The sequence below is a fragment of the Benincasa hispida genome, chromosome 4, assembly GCF_009727055.1.
Source record: "Benincasa hispida cultivar B227 chromosome 4, ASM972705v1, whole genome shotgun sequence".
Taxonomy (NCBI): Eukaryota; Viridiplantae; Streptophyta; class Magnoliopsida; order Cucurbitales; family Cucurbitaceae; genus Benincasa; species Benincasa hispida.
The window spans coordinates 33497405-33519520 of NC_052352.1; the positions used below are offsets into that span (position 1 = coordinate 33497405).

Below are 22116 nucleotides of genomic sequence, written 5' to 3' on the forward strand. Positions count from 1 at the left end.
AGCAAGGCTAAGATCTAGGCTAGTTTATGCTCTTGGAGTTGTGAAATTAGAACAAAATCCATGTTCCCAGATCTCAAGTTATTTCAGATAGGACATGGATCTTGATAAAGTTGAATTGGAGGACTGAGTAGAACAATTATAGGCAGTTTTTCCATACTGTTCATCTAGTTCGAGTCCTTATCCCCCCCACCCACAAAAAAAAAAAAAAAGTATTGTTTTCAATCACCCTTCTTTCAATTTTCTAGTTTAACATGATCCAAATACTACAAATCTTTGTTTCAATCAAATGAAGCATGGTATATTGAACATAAAACTAGTCAGACGACTCATTGGATGACAAGTAGATCCATTTAGCCACGGGGAAAATTCGTACTAATTGTTGTATTCTATGGGGATAGATGCAAGAGATTAAAACAACAAAATGAAAGGATATTGTCAATAGAGGCTCTTACCTACCAACATACAAGCTTTCAAAGGCAGAGCATGTTGAACTTGCAACCCATATAAGATGTTTCCTTGCTAAAAGAAGCTTCATACAGAAGCCTCATCTGTGCGCAATGTTGATCCTCTGCATCTGCTGGAAGAAGTTGTAAGCTAGAGAAGATGACTAAAGGAAGTTGAGAAAAGAATATAATTAAATGTGAAGTCATATATGAGTAATGAATACAGGATTAAGGCACAGTGTTAGAATACCCTCCCACACTCGCTTTCAATGTGGAGAGAGAAACACAAGGTCTCGTTAACAAGCGCCATTGCAACTACCTGTATGTTCCTTTACTGTTCAGTTTAATACACAATGGGATGAAAGTAATTCTATAATAGAATGGCATCGCACTTCATTCATATTATCTATAAAATTTTGATGGTTGACGACCTGCACCTTCAATGTTGACTGAAATCTTCAAACCCAAGCATAATTGTAAATAATCAATGGCCATGGTGTGAAGCGTGAGCTGGAATAAACAGTATCCAACTTCTTCAAATGTTCATATACTGCCCCAGCAGTTAGAAAGTAGTACTGTGCTTCCATGCATGTGGTATGTCTGAAATCACTCCTACCACATTCAAGCTTCAACAAATATGGACGGCTCTGTAGTCATCAGAAACTCAACTTTTCCAACCAATTGCCTTTAGATCACTTTGTTTCAGTTCAGTGTAACTTCCAAGCCTGAAACAATTCGGAAAATTTTCGATAAACCTACATGGCATCCCATTATCTGAATTCTCATGTTCACAAATAAGTTCCAGCTAAAACTTCGAAGCATTTTCTAGGTTCACCTCGAAAAACTGTAAAAGAAGGGGAGAAAAAGGGAAGTTTGTTGCACAATCTTGAGGGTTCTGACCGAAGTTAAAAAGGAAATTGTTGGAGATAGATTTGAGGACAGAGAATGAACCTTATCCACCTGATTATCATTTGTGATAAATTTTATTTTCAAGATTAAAATTGTTTTATTTCAATTTATCTTCAAGAATAAACTTTTAAGATCTTCGTTGTTCAGTTGAAAGATACGTTTTTATTTGGTTAGTCTTCTGACATCTAATAACATCACCATAATTATAATATACTGGCACGTACTATATTCACCAACATTTCCGAATACTTACATGCAACATAATAAATTATTTACCTTTGTTACTTGGTTTCTGTTATGTGAAAAAGAAAACGAATTGCAATTGAATCAACTAATCCGATTCTGTGCCCATTCCCAAACGATAACAAGTTCAACAAATAAAAGAAACAGATCAAAGGTGATCATAACAAGAAATTACCCCAAATCTGATGGAAGTCTGAAGCCACCGATCCTTACACGCTTTAATGAATAGATCTGTTTCAATAAATTCCAGAAATTACACATGCAAATGGAACTTGCAGACAAACTCAAACAAGAACAAGTAGTTGAAATGGCATTAAAAAGGTATCTCCCTTGATGTCATATTCCCAGTTTCCTCATGTCCGAGTATTTAATGTGGCTATCATGAATGAATGAATGGGACAAAAAGTAAAGAAGAAAAAAAATCGCAACAGGTAATTAAATATATGTTCACATTTATAGGTTCAAAACAAATGTTCCATGAAGTAACATGGTCATAGAAAATAAAGGCCTACAATAGAGAGATACCAACGAGGACATAAAAGATACAACAATGCCCTCCAAAAAGAAAATGAAACTTTTTTTGAATAAGAAACAATTTCATTGATGGTATGAGATTACAAAAGAAGGGGAAGCCCCAATTGAGAGATTACAAAAGACATTTCTAATTTGAAGGGAGACTAGAAAAACGTATAGTGATGGAATAAGGGAGAGCATTTACACCAAGTCACAAGAGTATTAACTGTAGCATAAAAAAATCTATAATAAAAGAGTTCCTTTTCATAGAAGATTCTTCTATTCCTTTCTTGCCAAATGTTCCAGCAGAATGCTCTAATAAAATTCTCTCGAAGAAGCTTCTTTCCTTTTGGAAAGGCTGGCCTCCAAGGACATGGAATAGGACTCAGGAGAGTTTCAGGGTCTTTCAGAAGAGCCGTGTGCCAATTAGAAGTTGAAAAGAGATGGTTCCAAAAGGTCCTAGAAAACTTACAAGATACTATAAGATGACTCTGTGGTTCTAATTGTTGTTTGCAAACAGAGCACCAATGAGACGACAATGCCATGTAAGGCATTCTTCTTTGAAGCTTGTCCCGTGTTGATAGCTTTTTTAGAGAGCTCCCATATAACGATATGACAAACTTTATCTTCTTAGGGTGATGACCCTTCCAAATCAGGTGGTATATATCACGCAATAGTGAGTTGTTTGAAAATGTACCAATAGGTTCAGGTATTTAATGAAACCCAAATCTATGTTTTCAATAATCATATATGAATAATAATCAGAAGCCCAAACGAAGGTATTGAGTTCACAAGACTTTCCACCTCCAATTTCTCCATAAACTTGTGCCCAAAAGCCTTCCTGTTATGGCCAAATTTCCCAAGCAAAACCTTCCAATTTCTCCATATTATAGCCAAATTTCCCAGGCAAAACCTATAGTGCCATCCAGCCACAATATACTTCATTCCTCCCCAAAATGGAAAAAATCATTCGAGCACTATCAGACATAAATTTTAATTTGTTAATGTACTGAAAGACATGGAAGCCAAAGTCTGATGGGGTTTTGCTTCAAGAACACTCATGCAGGGGTGTTGGCTGGAAAGAAACAACAGGATTTTTTAAGACAAGTCCTCTAGTTATAGCATTTTTTGTAGTAATATACAGCTCCTTGCTTTCCGGTGGTGCCATACAACCAAAAATTCCTTTGTAACTATCCAATTTCACTGATCCTTCACAATTGGAAGAATTTTTTTCCCGTAATTAGCCTTCTCTGAGTGGGGGATTCCTCCTCCCCCTGCCCCCATTGTTTCCTTTTATCTAATAATAAATCTACAGGTTTCTTATTTAAATAATAAATAAATAAAGCTTAGTGTACTGAAAAATTGAAAAGCTATATGAATAAAAGACAAGGGCAGAATAGACTTGATCAAAATATTAAGGCCTTATTTCCAATTAGAAAGCCTCTTTTCAACTCCTTTGGAGTGGGCTTCCCCCTTTCTACCATCAATGAAATTGTTTTTTCGTCATCTTCTTCTTCTCATTGTTATCATTATTAAGAAAGTATTATGAAAAAAGTGAAATAGTATTACTTAATTGTATCTTATATGGCTATGGTGGGAAAGTATCACAGTAATGGACAAGTGTCTTAAGGAAGGTCAGATGCTAACCTCTAGACCAGCAGCTTTTACAAGTTCCCGAACTTCATGGTTCCTTCCTTCGTGTACCTGCAGAAGCACAGTAAGTTAGTCGGGAGCTAATGCATGACAAGCGCTGCACGCAGAAAAAAGGCACTAATACATTTTCCTCCAGACTGCTGTATAGCATCAACAATAATAAAGTAAAACTCAGATCATCAACATTCAAGGTACAAAGCAACAGACTTTGTTGGTATGTACAATCATTACTCCATGACCAATTAGATCAAACAAGAAGTAATGAATGTTGAATGCGCTCAAAGTGGATAGATATTTAAAAACTATAATATGGATGGACACAGCACCACGATACGCAGACGAGGCCTTGATATATCTGGCTGTCGTGGTAGTAACTCCACAGAATCCGGTGTGCAATGGATGCCATCAATTATTGTTCCCTCACTGATTGCTATCAGGTTCTGCTTACTAACAGCACCATCTATCGCTGCAATGTATCTACAATTATAAAGGGCAAATGTTGCATTTTCATTTTTCAGAAATCCAACATTCAAAACTTTAAAAGCTATATGCACTAGGAAGCACAATATAAAAAGAAAATGCTTGAATTCAAATTTTTATAGGGAAAAAATAACTAAAAAAGAATCAGTACAATATTTTGATAGACCCCCGATTATTAAAAGATATATAAGAAAAAGAAAGAGAGGAGGTGTAATGTCCCGAAATCTAGGTAAGATTTAAATTAATTCGTGGAATTAATCGTTTCTTTTAAATTCAAGGCCAAAGTTTAGGCAATTAAATATTTTATTTCCAAGTCTCTTCAGAATCACCTTGTTTCCAAATGGTTCGGTTGCTGACCATTGGGACATCCGACTGGCCGCTTGGTCGATTACCTTCCATCGTTTGCTTAAAGATGAGGAGATGATTTCTTTTCAAGAACTGCTTGGGGTTCTTGCAGCAAGAAGAGTTTCAGAGGATTTTGACAAAAGGGAGTGGTCCATTTCAGCCTCGGGTCTTTTCACAGTCAATTCCCTTAAATTACACCTTTCTCCCTCCTCCCCTTTGGACAAATCTCTTTTCTCGGCCTTGTGGAAGACTTGTAGCCCTCGAAGGATTAATATTCTTGTCTGGATAATGCTTTATGGACAGCTGAATGTAGCCACGGTTTTACAAAGGAAGTTGACATCCAGCTATATTTCCCCCTCAATCTGCCCTTTGTGCCTTCATTCGTTTGAAGATTCCCTCCACCTTTTCTTTGCATGTTCCTAATCAGCTTGGTGTTGGGAAAAATTGTTGTCCTTCTTCAATATTTCATGGGTTATGAGCAATGATTTTAAGGGAAACTTGCTGCAGCTTTTAGTTGGAACAAATCTCCACAAATCCAGCCGTATACTGTGGCTTAATGCGGTCAAAGCTCTTTTGGCAGACATTTGGTTTGAAAGAAATCAAAGGGTGTTTCATGATAAGTCTCTTGGTTGCCAAGATCGCTTCGAATCCGCCCAACGGCTTGCCTCTTCTTGGTGTATCCTCTCCAAGCCTTTTAATAGCTACAGTTTATCAGATTTCAATCTCAACTGGAGAGCGTTTGTCTCCCTTCCAAGCGGTGGATTTTAGCTTCTTTAGTAGTCTACTGTTTTCTTTGGTTTTTCAGACTATATTGTTTTGTTTTTCCCCTGTGTTTGGCCTTTATTTGTGATTGTAGTGTTTTGTTCTATTCTTATTTTTCTAGTTTAGTTTTAGTTTATTTTTGGATGTGATGAGGGCGCTAAGGAGGTGTCAACCTAGTTGAGATACCCGGGTGCGCTTGCTGATCCGATTGGTCTTTGGTTGTTATTCCGCTCATTGTATAACCCTCTTATACTTTGGGCCTTAGCTCACATTTCTCATAATTTAATGAATTGTTTCCTTTTCAAAAAAAGAAAAGGGAAATTGGGGGTTGTGATATTTATTTTTTTTTTGTTTATATTTATTTCTTTTTGTTTTGTTTTGCCTTTTCCTAAAAGAATTAGGGTTAAGGGTTTGGTTATTTTAGAAAGGGGGACCTCGGAAGCGTGCAATAGGAAAAAAAAAGGGAAAAAAAAAGAAAAAGGAAAATCTTCTTCTCCTTCTCCCAGCCGACGCCGCCCTCTCCAAGCTTCTTCTCCCAGCCGGTTTTCTTCTCTCAGCCGCGTGAGGAGCCCGCCGCCTAGCCGTAGCCACCGTTGATCGTGCACCAGAAGGCGTTGCCATTTGTCGTCGACCTGAAGCGGTGTTCGTCCAGCCGCCGCGGCCAACGCCACGTGTCCCTGCTTCAACTTGTCGTTCCAGACTTGCGCCAACTGCCTTCGTCGACCTTAACCAGGTCCGCTATCGCCGTGAAGGCGCGAGCCACGCCATCCGCAGCTGACCTCAAATGCATCCTACCGTCGTCGTCAAGGCCGTCGACACTCGCGGCAGTGGTTGTTCGTACAACGTCGACCTGCTCGTGTGGCCTCTGTTCGCGTACTGTAGGGTAAGAACTTAGTTGTTTTGGTCAGTTCTTTTCAGGTTTCTTGAAAGATCTTGGCTATTTAGTGAAATCTTGGCTTGACATTTGGTCCAATATTGAATTAGGAGACTGAAGTGGAAGTTCTAAGGTGTTGTAGCAGCAGCCAAAGCCTTCATTGGTTATTTTTTGGCAAGTTTTGGGGGTAAGTTGTGTGAGGATTGCTGAATTAATTTGTTTGGATTTTGGGGATTCGCCCCACAAATTGAACTGTGTTAGTTGGTGGTCAGGGGCTTTGACTCAAGCCTTTGCTAATTTAGGGGGAGTTTCAGCTATTCGTTTTCTTTTCCGTGGGCCTAAACCCAAGGTAAGCGATTTACTAACGGTTTGCCCTCGATCTTAAGCATGCGTACCTCTAGTTCTAATTGGAATGTTATATTTTTTATATGTCTGCATATGGATGGATGAATGGTGAACGATTATGTAGTCTTAGCATGATTTATGATGTTGGATGAATGCTTATGTCTGTATAAGATTACAGTGACTGTTAGTGTTTCCATTGGGCTATGCACATTGCATGTTGTGAGCCTTCGGGCCTACACCCTATGCTTATGTACGGTATCCTTTTGGGACCACCACTTATGTTTATGATTGTGCCCTCCGGGGTCACTACTTATGAAAGCGTGTCTTCGGGTTCGCACCTTATGCCTATGCCTATGCTACGCCTACGATGCCCTTGTGCACTTGTGTCCCAATGGAAAGGCTAACAGATCACTGAATGGGCCCAGTAGTGGGTCGCTTACTGAGTATACTTTTATACTGATCCTTTTCCTTTCATGTTTTTCAGGTAAAGATAGAGATAGATCGGCGAATGACAAGAGAGATCCGTGACCCGACCATTTGGACGAATAATTGCTTCCGCACTTAGGTTTCATGTACTAGTGTCTGGTTTAAGAGTCAGGCATTCTAAAATCTTATGAAGTATTCCTTGATTTCATTTATTGATTTATTTAATTGTTATTTATTTTTAAAATTGGGTTAGGGGTACCCCGAACGGTATTTTTAGGATTTCTCTTTTCATTTATTCGAGCATTATTTAAGGAAATAATTTTTTTTTTTATCTCTTTTATTTACTTATTCTTCGAGAAATGTATTGCCAAGCCTATGCATGCATAGAGTAACGTCCTAGGATCATACTAGAAATTTGGGTCGTTACAGGAGGAGAATTAAATGTAAATAATGGAGAGAGCGAAATTAGTTAGTTATGTTGTGGGGCCGAGAGGAAAGATTCGGTTGTTACAAGGAGTATTTAAGGGGGCAAATGTAGGGAATTTTCATCATCTTGTTGCTTAGACTTGAGTGTAGTTCAGAGAGCTTGTAAGGGAGGGAGTCTCAGCTTCCTTGGTTATTTTGGTCTAAACAGTGAATATATAACCCAGTTCTATCATTTTGGTATCAGAGCTGTCAATCCTTGGGGATGGTTAAGAAAATGGAGGCTCGAATATCTGTGGTTGAAGAACAACTCACATTACTAGGGTATGGAAGCTTGGATGGACCAACGGTTTGCAGAGATGCAACAACTGATAGAAAACGCCAATGGCAACTTGATTTGAGGTGATGGGGAAGACCATAGAACAGAAAATGTTGATGGCACTTGAGGTGTGGTCAAGGCAAGGAGGTACGATGGATGATGGGGGGAAATCAGCGTCGTCTGAGCAAACAGTGATGGAAAAAGGCAAACAACCAACAGTTGAAGAGGCAAAACGGAAGGGAAGTACGTCTGAAAGAGAAAAGAGAGAAGTACCGTCATTCGATATGCGTTTAAGAAAACTTGAGATACCAATTTTCAAAGGAGAGGTAGGAGATGATTCGTTGGACCGGTTCCATCAAGTGGAACGATACTTTATTGTCAATCGATTGTCGGAAAAGGATAAGATCGAAGCGGCGGTGTTGTGTTTGGAAGGGGAGGTGTTGGAATGGCACCAACGAGAAGAGGAACAAACGTCGATGGACACCTGGGCGAAGTTCAAAAAGCAGATGTTGTTTCGTTTTTTACCGGCGAAAGAGGAAGATCGACGAGCCCAATTACTCACCCTGAAACAAGAAGGGACGATGGGGGCATATCGCGCCGATTTGAACAACTATTTGGACCGTTGAAAGATCTATCTAATGAAACGCTAGAGAACAAGTTCGGGAGTGGGCTGAAGGAGGATATCCAAGTGGAGATGAGAATGTTCAAATTGGTGGGCATCAAGGAGAAGATGCGAATGGCCCAATTGATTGAGGATATTGAAGAAGCCCGTAGAAAGAAGGGGGGAGGAAGCCCAAGCCCATTGACTAAGGCAAGCGGATCTGCTACCTCATCGGGCACCAATTCGATTTCGGGTCAAACAAGCCCAAGTACTCCAGCAGCCCAAACTATCTCCCTTAACCCTAGTCAAAGTACGACTAGTTCATTGACTTCGGTGACCCTACGCGATGTGAATGGGAAAACGTTCACTGCCAGTTCGTTCAAGTGGCTGTCGGACAATGAGATGCAAAGCCGTCGAGACAAAGGATTATGCTACCAATGTGACGAAAGATACACACCATGTCATCGTTGTAAAGAAAAAAGTTGAATCTATTGATTTATAATGGCAAGGAGGAAGAGAACCCAGCCGCTAAAGAAGACCTCGAAGCTGAGAAAGTCGATGAACTGTCTCTCAACTCCCTGGCAGGGATTGACTCATCCAAAATGGTGAAGTTTATGGGCACAATGGGAGATAGAGAGGTGGTGGTGTTAATTAAAGATGTCCAAAAAACCCATGGAGTCGGGGCCCCGCAAGGACCCGCCCCGAACGGGGCGGGGAATCCTCGAATACATGGGGAATGGGGGAGGGAGTGGGAAATTTTTTTCCCCGTTTGCAATTCGGGGTCGGGGTCGGGGACGGGGAATATTTTCCCTGATCCCACCTCGTGTCCCCATCCCGCCCCGCCCCGACTTTTGTATATAAATTATAAATTTATAATATATATATAATATTAATATTGTAGACTTTGTTAGGATAATTATAGAGGTTTTAATTATTTAAGTTTAAGATTTTATTACTTTACTTCCTTAGATGTTGTAATATTTAAGATAGAATGTTCTAATTGTTGAATTTTAATTTATAAAAATAATGAAAATTTAGCATTTTAGTTATATCTTTTTAAATTGAATGTGTATTATTGTTTTTATTACCAAAATTGATAATATTTTATTTAAGTGAAAGTTGTATTGGATATGTTTAAAGAATTACTGAAAATATATATTTAATTGAAATTTTAAAAAAAAAAAATTGTTAGAAAAAAATGATGGTAGGGAAATTTTCCCGCGGGGAACCTGATCCCCGCGAAATCCCCATGGGGAATAGGGGGCGTGGACGGGGACGGGGAGGGCTTCCCCGTCCCCGCCCCACCCTGTGGATATCTCTAGTGTTAATCGATAGTGAAGCTTCCCACAACTTCATCGACGAAAAACTGGTAGATACCCTCAAACTACCGCGAGCTCCAACCTCAAGCTATGGAATTATGTTGGGAACAGGGAATTCAATTCAAACAAAGGGCGTTTGCAAAGTTGTAGTTCTTAACCTTCCAAATTTGGCTATTATTAATGATTTTTTCCCTTTGTCGTTGAGCAATGCACATGTTATTTTAGGTGTTCATTGGTTCGTTGGGTCATGTCGAATGTGATTGGAGTACATCTGAAATGGACTTCCAAATCAGTGAAGGGAAGGTACAACCTCAAAGGGGACAAAAGCTTAATGAAGTCCTAAGTCTCCCTGCAATCCATGATGAAGTTCGTGAAGGAGGAAGGCCAAGGGATCTTGCTAGAATTAAATGCAGTAGCAGCTCAAAGGAATGATGCTCACCTCAGTCATGATCAGACCTCTCCAAATTCGGAAATCCAGGTGGCCCTACAAAAATATCAAGAAGTCTTTAAGCTAGTGGGGGTTTGCCACCTATACGACACTATGATCACTCCATTGAGCTGAAACCCGGGGAAGGGCCAGTAAACATGTGTCCGTATCGCTACCCTCAGTTCTAGAAGGACGAGATTCAACATTTGGTGGAAGAGATGTTGAATGCAGGGGTTATACAGCCAAGCACCAGTCCCTTTTCCAGCCCGGTACTATTAGTGAAGAAAAAAGATGATAGTCGGAGGTTTTGCGTAGATTATCGAGCTCTTAATCAAGCAACGGTCCCAGATCACTTCCCAATTCCGATCTTTGATGACCTCCATGATGAATTGGCGGGAGCAACCATATTCTCTAAGATTGATCTCCAATCAGGGTAGCAGCAAAGGATATCCACAAAATAGCTTTTAGAACCCACGAGGGACATTACGAGTTTTTGGTGATGCCTTTCAGGTTGCGCAATACTCCAATAACATTTCAATCGGTAATGAATGACATCATGCGCCCCTATTTGCGTAAATTTGTTTTGGTTTCTTTGACGACATATTGGTGCATAGCACCTCTGCTCATGATCACATAAATCACTTGTCCCCCAATTTAAAAAAATGTACGTTTGCAGCATCAACAATTGAATACCTAGGTCATTTGATATCAGCAAATGGAGTAGCAGCTAACCCTTTGAAAATCGAAGGTACGAAACAGTGGCCAGTACCAACCACCGTTAAACACCTACAGGGTTTTCTTGGACAGATGAGTTATTACTACAAGTTCGTGACTAATTATGGCTCGATTGCTTTTCCACTCACACGGCAACTCAAGAAGGACAAGTTCCAAGAGTGAGGAAGCTAAAATGGCCTTCGAGACATTAAAGAAGGCAATGAAAAAACTCCCTATTTTGGGGTTGCGGGACTTCAAGCAACCATTCATGGTTGAAACATATGCCCGAGAGTGGGAGTAGAGGTTGTACTGATACAGTAAGGTCGTCCCTAGCGTACTTCAGCCATGCTTACCCTTAACCCACCGTTTGAAGGCAGTATATGAGCAAGAATTAATCGCAATAGTTTTGGCGATGCAGAAGTGGAGGTTGTATTTATTGGGGCAACGATTCGTAGTGAGAATAGGTCATAAAAGTTTCAAGTTTTTATTGGAGCAACGCATTATCGCTGGAGAATACCAAAAATCGGTGGCTAAACCGATTGGGTATGGTTTTGTGATTGAATATAGGAAAGGTTTGGAAAATTCGGCTACTGATGGCCTTTCTCGTTGTAACAACCCAAATTTTCAGGGAAATTTTATCTAATTGTCTTGTGTTATTATGTGAAGATTGAGAGGAAATTGAGTTATTATGTTTAAATAATTCAATTGTTAATTAGTATGACAAGGAACTAAGGGTGGTTTTAATTTAATTGAAGGGTTGGTTTTTATTTGAATTTTTTTATTGAAATTAATTTGGAGAAGATTTGAAAAAGACTTCCTTGATTAATAAAATATTCTTTTTGGGTTTTAATTTGAGTTCAGAATTTGAGAAGTGAAAGGGGATTTTATATTTAGGAAAAGAATTAGGGTTTTAATATATATATATATATATATATATTATATATATATTTCCAAGTTAAGGTTGCCTTAGGAAGCGTGCTTCTTCTCCCTTGAAGCCACATGAGACCCCCCCCCCAAACATTTAGCGCGCCGTTCGTCTCAGTCGTTCGCCGGGTAGGAGCCGTCCGCCGTCCTCATCTCCCAGCCACCGCTCACTGTCGTCCCTCCTCCAGTCGGTCGCGTCCCATCGTCTCTCCTCCGATCATTCTCGTCCACCATCCTCAACTCCCAGTCGCCGCCGATCATTGAAACGTCATTGGAGTCGTCCGATTGTGTTGCTCCATCGCCGTTCATCTACTGCCACCGGCTTTGCCTCGTGTCGTCCCTTAACTTGTCGTTTGGGGGTAAGTTCTTGGCATTTGGTTAATTTTTTGGGTTTGGTTCTTGATTACCCAACAAGTTTTTGGCTTAAAAAATCTTGTTCTTGGTGTGTGAAGGGTTAGATTGGAGTTTTGGAAGGTTTTAGGGTGTTGTCCAGTGAGTACGGGACTGATTTCAACAAGATTTCTGTAAGGATTTGAGTTTTTGGTTGATTGGAGTGTAAAGGATGCTGTAATTTTAGTTTATAATTATTAGTTGTGGCCTACTTTCAAGTTCGGTTGCTCAATTGAAGTTTTGGAGTGGTTTTTGGAATAAACCACATGTGGGGATTTGATTCAAAGTGTGTGGAAACTAGAAGGGTTGGCTCGCTTGAATAACAACGTTTAGGCCTAAAGTCAGGAAAGTGTTTTACTACCGGTTCACCCTTAAACTCCAAGTTGATTTTAGGACTGTGAATGCACTATAGGCATGTTTCTGTTGTGATGAAATATTCTGCCATGGTTGATTGTTATACGATTGTTGAGACTATTCAGGAAACTCATGAGTTATGCTACTATGATTAGTATAATATGTTATGGCTTGTTATGATTATGGACGATGTATGTTGCATGTTGGATTGATGGTGATGGTTAGCACCCCTATCGGAATGTATTCATCCTCTGAGTATGTTTCGGCGTCCTTATGGGATCGTCACCCACGATTATGTTATTGTGTCTCTTCAGAGTCACTTCCTATGAAAGCGTGCTTTTGTGTTCGCCCATTAAGCCTATGTTGGGATGCATACCCTTGTCTTGATAGGGATACTAACCTATACTCCTAGTGGGTCACTTACCGAGTATTTCTATATTCACCATTTTCCTTTTTTTTTCTTTAGGTAAAGGAAAGGTTAGGATGGCGAATGACAAGAAGAATCCATGGCTGGGCCTTAGGACTTGACAACGCTTCCACACATGTTTTTCTTATGTTTGCAAGTTTTAGCTTTGTAATTAAACCTTTAAATTCTTTGAATATTTCACTCGATTTTTTTTATTTCTTTTTATTTAATTTATTTTAAATTAAAGCTAGGGGTACCTCGAACAAAGATTTTATTTTATTCTATTATATTTTAGTTATTATTATTATTATTATTTATTTATTTATTTATTTATAGTTTGTATAATAAAGATTTGTTTTGTTCTTTGGATTTAGTCAAATTCTGTGAAAATTCCGTCTTGAGATTTATGCGTGCATATAGTAATGGTCCGATTCCCATTTTAGAAAGTCGGGTCGTTACACTCGTGTACCAGCAACAATGGAACTAAGCGCTTTGAATTGTGTGGACAGACTAAATTCAGCGATATTCGGTGATCAAATTGATCAAGATGAGGAATTGAGGCAAATCCGACAAGTCATCCAGGCTAGGGACTTAGCTCCGAAAGGATATTCCATGAAGGGAGATTTGCTACTCTATAAACAGAGAATGGTTCTACCTTCCACATCACCCACAATCCCTCTATTACTTCAGGAATTCCATAACAACCTGATGGGAGGTCAAAACAGAACCTTCAAAATGTATCAGCGCCTTACAAAAGAGTTCTTCTAGAAAGGTATGAAATTTGGTATACGATCGTTCGTGGGTGACTGTTCTATATGCCAGCAGGCCAAGTATCTGTCATTAGCGCCAGCGGGTTTATTACAACCACTCCCTGTTCCAGAAATGATTTGGGATGACATCCCTATGGACTTCATTGATGGGCCATCGAAATCCGAAGGATACAACGTAATTTTGGTAGTGGTGGATCAGTTATCCAAGTATGCCCACTTTATTGTTTTAAAGCATCCATTCACAGCAACCACAGTGGCAACAGTGTTCCTCCACAAAATTGTAAGACTACACAGTGTGCCACGAAGTATTGTATCGGATGGAGATAAGGTATTCACAAGCTTATTTTGGGAAGAATCATTCAAGCCAATGAGTACTCAACTGAAATGAAGTACTTCATATCATCCTCAAATGGATGGTCAAACGGAAGTGGTGAATCGAGGCATGGAGACTTACTTACGATGTTTTACTATGGAGACACCGACCAAGTGGTCAAAGTGGCTAGCATGGGCAGAATATAACTACAACACCTCTTAGCACACATCATTAAAGAAATATCCGTACGAGGTGGTATATGGCCGACCGGTTCCACCACTTATATCTTGTGAAAAGGGAGTTGTTGTGGTAGGTGAGGTCGATACCCTTTTAAAGGAAAGAGATGATATGTTGAAGGATTTAAAAGCTACACTAGAGAGAACACAACAACGTATGAAGGCTTTCACGGATGTCAGACGAAGGGAAGTGGAGTTGCAATCTTGGATTGGGTATATGTTAAACTCCAACCTTACAGGCATAGCACTCTGTTTATCTATAAACATCCAAAACTTGCTCCTCGTTTCATTGGCCCTTTTCAGATTATTGATTGAGTCAGACCTGTGGCGTATAAGTTTGCTCTGCCTGCCAGCAAACGTAAATATTCACCCAGATTTTCATGTTTCTCAGCTGCGTAGGGCGATTGGTTCTATGTTAACAAGGATTGCAGCCCCCCCGATCTGGCAGAAGAACGGGACTTGGTAACCGCAGCCCACCGCAGTATTGGATGTTCGAAAAATTGGAACCACTGTGGTTTCACCCACCGACTTTGAAGTTTTAATTCAATGGGATGGCATGACATCTGAGGACGCCATGTAGGAAAATGGATTGCCAATTGCTGAGCAATTTCCTGATTTTCACCTTGAGGACAAGGTAGTTTTTCGAGGGGGCGGGTAGTAATAGACCCCCGATTATTAAAAGATATATGAGAAAAAGAAAGAGATGGGGAGAATTAAATGTAAATAATGGAGAGAGGGAAATTAGTTAGTTATGGGTGAGTGGTGAATTTGTTGTGGGGCCGAGAGGAAATATTTAGTTGTTACAAGGAGTATTTTTTTTTTTTTTTTTTGGGGGGGGGGGGAGAGAGATTTTCATCTTTTTGCTTAGACTTGAGTGTAGCTCAGAGAGCTTGTAAGGGAAGGAGCCTCGGCTTCCTTGGCTGTAGTGAATATATAACCAAGTTCTATTATATTTCTCATCCCTGAATGGTCAGTAGGTAAAGGTTCCAGCAATTTTCATTCAATAAATACGCCACAGATAGCCCACAATCATTCCTGTTATGATGTTTATGGTCTCAATGATTTTTATAAATCTGTTGATCTCTAAATTACTCCATGAAGAAAATAATGCCAGAAATTACCTTTGTAGGTAACTTTAAATGCCATCAGCAAGAGTAAGGAAATAAATTTAAATCACTTACTCCTTCGATAAACCAGATGAAGGATGTGAGATACTTTGAGCAAAATCTCCTGAAAGAATATCAACGATAATTTTGCAAATGGTTCAAGATCTATCCTTTCAACTCCAACTTTTGTACAGTAATCCTAAATAAGGAGGCAACCATGAGAATTTTGTATAGCATACCATCATTTGTCACGAGAATCAACCCAGTTGTTGCAACATCAAGTCTGCCAACTGTGAACAGCCGTGGTTTGGGTTGTCCTGGATATGTTTTATCCTGCAAATATAAAGTGTCAGTTCAATAACTTGCAAACAATATTTCATGCATCAAAATGATCATAAGATTATCATTCCTTTCAAATCTTTTGCTTGAAAACAATATGATTAGTAGGTTTGAGTTTGACATACCCAACTCTTCAAATAATCATCAAATAGACTTATCACAGACTTCGACTCCTTTTTTCCAGACGAACAAATATACCTGCCATGGCATTTTATAAGATTAGCAACGGAAGCACATAAAAGCCAAATTCCCAAGAGAAGCTTGAGGTAGGAAAGGGAAATCGATCTTAGAGAATAAGTGACCTACCCTTTTGGCTTATTCAGAGCTAGATAAACTTTTTGTGGTAGTTTCTTAGGAAGCCTATTTCCATTCACGTAAATAACATCTCTTGCAGGATCCACCCGAGTCTGAAGAAAGGTGAAATCATTTATTCCTTCATAGTTAAGACAAAATCTATCCAACCCAAATGTCATGAAAACTAACCTGAGGAGTATTGCAAACAGAACCATTAACAGTCACACGACCTTCAAAAATAAGCTCTTCACTGCTCCGTCTTGATGCCACTGACAAACAAAAGAGGAGTACAATACCAACTATGAGATCTTATGGGGACATTGGTAACCAATGTAAACAGAACACTGCAGAAGAAGACAAAACAGAACTCTCCATGACCAATGCTAAACAATAGAAAAAGAACGATCAAGTACATTGCTTTAGAAGTTTAACTTTTAGATCAAAGAAACTAACAATTATAATTTATTCAGAGCATTTTGCTGCAGCTTCTCCAATGTATTTTTCTTTCATTCATGACAGATTCGCTTCTTTGGTTAAGGCTTGTGGTCTTCAGTTCCAGGCAATTCCTTCTAGTTCTCCAGGAGCTGCAGTTTAAGGGTGTTCACCTTGTTTGTTAAAAGTTATTTGTATTTTTTATGAATTGTCCGAGGTGTTTGAGTTACGTTTTAAGTGTCATTTGCTTTGTGGTCTTGTCTCCCTCTCATAAGGGCTTTTTCAGAGTTTTTTTTTTTATCTTTTGTGTCAGTTTATTTGGTTTGTTGTTTCTCTGTCTTTGGCATGGTTTGTCTTGGTTCGGTTTGTCTCTTAGTTTAAGATGAGTCTCTCTCTAAGTTTGTCGAAGGTTTTCTTCCTTTTGCCTATACTCTTCGTTAATTGTGTATATGTTTGTCTCCTATTTTTGTCTTCTATTTGGAGATCTTGTATTTAGGAGCAATAGTCTTTTTTCATATATTAATGAAATCTTTATTTCCTTTTCAAAAAATAAAAAATAAAAATAAATAAAAATCTGTTCTTACAAGCTCGACCAAATTGTATACAACTGAATTTTCATCCGCAACCCTCCTCCTAACAAGGGTTGAGAGGCTAGCTAGAAACAGCATGGTATTATGGAAAGATTCCAACTTAAGTGCCTACCACTGTAAACAAGGATCCAGTTGTTGGGGTGAATGGATAGAGGATAGATAGAATAACCCTTTGGAACCAAATGCCCAAAGGGTAGCAAATAGCATTTAACCAAGTTGTAGTCCAGACCCCCACAAGATATCTCTACCTCTTCCAGTTTCTCTCAGGCCAAATGTTCCAACATTTAATTTTATAAAAAATCGATTCTATTATCGTGAATTCATGACTTACTAAAACGTATTTTTACAATACATGTCAACTTACATACTCTGTTATTTGTGGTTTTACAAAGAGAATGGAGCTCAAAGGGAAGAATAACACTTAAACCAAACAGACAGCAAATAACAGAGCACAGAATACCAAACAGCAAAAATAGAAGAGAAAAAAAGAAAGCCACAAATAAGAAGATGTTGCTAGAACAAGAATAAAAGAAGGTTGCATGTTGAGAATCCCACCTTGGAAAAATCAAGGGACCTCACGTTCTTAATAAGATATATGAACTACTCCTCTTTTTGCCAATTGGTTTTGAGATGGACCCTCTTATTATCTAATATGATATCCCAAACAGGTATTTGATCCAATAAAAAGGAATTGGGATCTGACCAAGAATTGTGAACCCAAAAGAGGCATCATCTTGAAGGGCATGTTGAGGATCCCACACGGAAAAAGTCAAGGAATCTCACATTCTTAATAAGATAGATGGGCTACTGCCTACTCCTCACATTGCCAATTGGTTTTAAGATGGAACCACATGTTGAGATGGAAGAGCTTGAACCCCTATCAACTTTTTCTCTACCCGATTGAGTGCCTTTGTTAATCTGGGTCCACTGTGCTGTTTTGATTATTTCTTCTTGAAGTATAGTTGTTGAAGGAGACTATATTTAAGCTCGTATATCACATAACACTGGTGTAGAAACCGCTCAGATTGTTCAGTCTCTCCATTCTATCCACGTGTAATAAACAACTTGAAGTTCATGCCAAGTAAAATCACCTTTAGCATCGATTTGCACAACTATACTTACAAATTCTAATACTAACTAAACTAGAAAGGGATGCTTCCGTCCTATTGCCAAAACCCATTGTCGAAATAACTAAATATTTTTCGAAAATAACCCAAATAAAGACGACTAACTACCACGCCAAGAACCAAACACCGACAAGTAAAGAGCACATAACAATCACAAAAGAATGCTGTGTGACAAGACATGCCGAGCTACTATAAGCCAGGATTAGCATTTTAGTTAGAGAAGCACAAACCTCCAGCGGCAGCAAGAACTTTACTGAGACGTTGCGACGCGTCCCTAATATTCTCATTGTAAAATCTTCGCGCAGCCTTCGAATGCTTAGGGGGTTCGGTTGGCCGTTTATCAGCAGAAACCTTCTTCTTCTTGGGCTTGGTTTCATCCTCCGACATGGAATGAAGGAACCGTGTAGGAGGATGTGATTGGAGTTTGAGGTTGCCATCTTCGCCGCGAACTATCCACGGAATGAAGAGCTGACCGCCAGTGTTTCGATCGATGAACTGAAAAGGACCTTCAACTTCGGATTTAGGCTTCGGTTTAGGGGGAGCGAAGGTGATGTTGAACTCCAATGAAGATGAAGACGAAGATGAGGCGTTGGGAGTGGAATTGGAGGAAAGCGAACATGAAATGCGAGGAATGGCGCGAATGGGGTTGAGGATGAAGGAAGGTTTTGAGAGAAATGAGAGTGAAGAAGATGCTAATGAAACCATTTTGGAACGGAAATTCTCGTTCTGGTAATCAGTTGGTTTGCTGTATTCGCGACTTCGCCTTCGGTTTATACGATTGGAGGCGGAAGACGATTGAAGCTAAGCTAACTTGATTTTTCTTTTTAAATATCTTTTATCCAATTTCATTTTCTCAAAATATTATAATTTTATCTTTTTGAGTGTTTCTAAAATTTAATCACCATACTTAGGTTGTGGAGTTCCTATAACTAACTTAAAAGAATAAAATATTAAATACAAAAATCATACCAAATAGTAAATAATAAGAATGGATTATTATAATCTTAGGATAATCTTCGTCCTAAACACACCCTTAATATTTGGCCCAAATCATTTCAACTCTCCCCTCCAATATTTTCTATGAATCCACTCATTAACCATCATGACTATCCTTGCCATAGTTTGTCGACCAACTTCGACAACCACTTTTGCATGACCAATTATGTTCTCCATAACCATATTTGACAACAACTATGACAACTAACATGGATGACCAACTTCGAGTTCTCGCGACTTACTTAGTGAAGACCACCTTTGATGATTCATTTTCGATGATAACCATCTCTGATGACCAATACCAACGATCGCCTCATGCAACCAACTCCAGCAAATATCGCCTCTAATAATAATTTATGTGACGACCATCTTTGCCGCCCCAAGTTCGACGATCACCTCAGGCAACCAACTCCACCCACTAACTTCATCATTCATCTTCAACAACCAACTTAACTAATCAGTGGCGGAGCCATTAATCTTATATGGGGGTACTATATGTACGAGTCTAACAAAAAAAAAACTATAGATGAATGTAAAAAAATATTGATAACTTCATGTATTAACTAATTTATTACATTACAATTGCCCTCTACAAGTTCTAATGTTTTAAAATCGATCCTGACTTTTCACTTACTTATAATTTGAATAAATAGCAACATAAACAAAATAATTAGGATATTTACTTAACCAAACTATATTAAATCGTCTTTACTTTGTACCAAAAATCTTAAGTGGAAAAATATGATTTCGAGGTTGACAATGACCTTTTAGTAAATATGTTACATGAACTTGATCTCAAATATTATAATTGTTGAAGTTAGCATGCAATTAACGGAAGCAATCAGGATCACTAAACACTTTAATTCATCAATTTTAACATTTAAGAAAGCATGTTCATAAAATAAAATTAGGACTTGATGATATATGTTTAAAGACCTTCTTCAATGCACGAATTCAGCTTCAATCTCGACTTCAAAAGCTTGTAGACTACTATTTGATCTTCTTTATTATTATCTTGGACATTAGATTGGGTGGTGGAACCCAAAATGAGTAGGAAATTTAGGGAATATTGAAGAGTAAGAACTGGTTTTTCAATTGAAGTTCTTCAACAAAACTTAGCCAAACTCACTTTGCATGGCAATCAATGTCAACATAATTAGCCGAGTTTTATTCCTCTTCATCATGCCAAGATTCTTTCAAGAGGTTGTCACCTCCTACTTGGAGGATTTGGGTGAAATTATGAGTCAAAGTGGGAAAAACCCACTCAAATTGGATTTTTTTTCAATTAAATTTAATTTTCTTTTAAATCAATTATTTAATTTAATTTTCTAAAAATCAAATCAATATAAAATTGATTTATATATCTTGAATTTTCACAAATTCGAAAATTTCAATTTTTTTTATTTTAAATAAAATTAATTCAAATAATTAATTTGAAATAAATTTTATTTAATTAATTAAAACAATTTAATATCTAATATTAAATTATTAAAAAATCAATTCCATAATCATGAATTCATATTCATGTAATTAATATTTAAATAAAATTTAAATATTATCTAATTCTTCAATTTTGTTTCATTCGACAATTAAACGTTAAATTATATCACATATAATTGATTATTCCCTCATTTCGAATTTGAACGTTTCAAATTATCTCATCACTTATTCTAATGTTCAATCCCTTTGTGAGCTAGTAAGAGATCTAATGGACCTTTCACCTTATTGAGCCAGCCTATTGAGCCAACCCTCACCCATGCAAATCTAAGGATAATCTCAAATAAACAAAAGTTCATAGTTAGCTCAAGATTAAGATCAAGTTACCTAGGTCATCACTTTAGAATAGTCAGTCTTAAATAATAAATAACATCATAAGTATGAGTGACTTATTTATTGGTCCGATCTTGATAAACAAATAATTGGTAATGATTAAAAGCTATAGCATTAAAAGACTTTCAAGTTAAGCTTCTAAATATGAAGAGTTGCAACCCTTCAGGAATCAAAGCCATCAAAAGTCATAATGAATATGAAAATTCATATTCATTTACATATTTAATACTAGACGTATCAATTTATAACAATGTGTTTACATTTATGGAGATTCGTGTATGTAGTCGAGGAGTTTTTGTCGAACCTAGTCAATTAGGTGAAAGGTTGTGTCATTTCAAGATGTATTTTCAATTAGTATAAATACTTATGTACTTTTGTCATTTGAAAACAACACTTTGAATTTTAATGAAATCTCATTAGAGTTTATTCTCTCGAGCTTTATGCTTTTTATTTGTATTCTTATGTTTATAATGCATGTTTTAGGACTTTCAATATAGTGTGATCAATTAGATTGTGGAAAGTTCGAAATCTTGAAGTCATGAACAAGTTATCATTTCTTGTTGATCTTTGATCGAATATTTCCAAGCCAAATTTTTTTAGCTTTCTTGGGGTTGTTATTATTTTGTTTATCGGGCGTTATTCTCATTATCGTTGTGGGGGTTCACCTAGAATAAGGGGGAGTTCTCGAACGTGATTGAGGTAATTCCCTTTATCATTTGGTATCAAAGCTTTGGCTCTAGACATATTATATCCTTTCTTATCTTTTGTTCTATCTTTGTTTTCTTCGTCTATCTCTCATTTTATCCATCTTTTCTTATCTTCCTTTGGATGTTATCTTCTTTATTTCTTTAAATCATTTCATCCATTTCTATTTTTTCTTATGTCTCTTCGTCTTCTCATTTTTTTTTTCTTACTTCATACACTAAGCTTGTTGGGAAAAAAAAAAGCTTGTGAAAAAACAGAAAAGAAAAGTGTCTTATTGTTTTCTCGTGACCTTTCATCTTCTTTTATTTCCTTCATACTTTACTATACTTGCTGGAAAAATTAGAAAAAAAATTGTCTTTGCATCTTTCCATAATTTAAAAAAAAAAAAAACGCATTCTAAGCTATATTGGAATTTACTGCATGATTCTCATAAGAATAATATAAGATTTGCTGAAGTTTGAGATACTAGAAGTCTTATAATATGTCTCATCGAAGAAGAAATTGTCTT

At 37.8% G+C, this 22116-nt stretch overlaps 1 protein-coding gene across 1 annotated transcript; it reads right to left on the reverse strand.

Moving 5' to 3' along the window:
- Nucleotides 1-610: 610 nt before the first annotated feature.
- LOC120075346 (putative ribosomal large subunit pseudouridine synthase SVR1, chloroplastic) lies at nt 611-18878 on the reverse strand. Its single transcript, XM_039028648.1, has 10 exons — nt 18308-18878; nt 16118-16197; nt 15941-16041; nt 15760-15832; nt 15535-15628; nt 15371-15419; nt 4088-4238; nt 3756-3812; nt 1771-1826; nt 611-1168 (listed from the first exon to the last, which is right to left on the reverse strand). Exons 1-10 carry the CDS (start codon nt 18780-18782, stop codon nt 1108-1110), a joined length of 1197 nt encoding a protein of 398 aa, XP_038884576.1. The 5' UTR covers nt 18783-18878; the 3' UTR covers nt 611-1107.
- Between the last annotated feature and the right edge of the window lie 3238 nt (nt 18879-22116).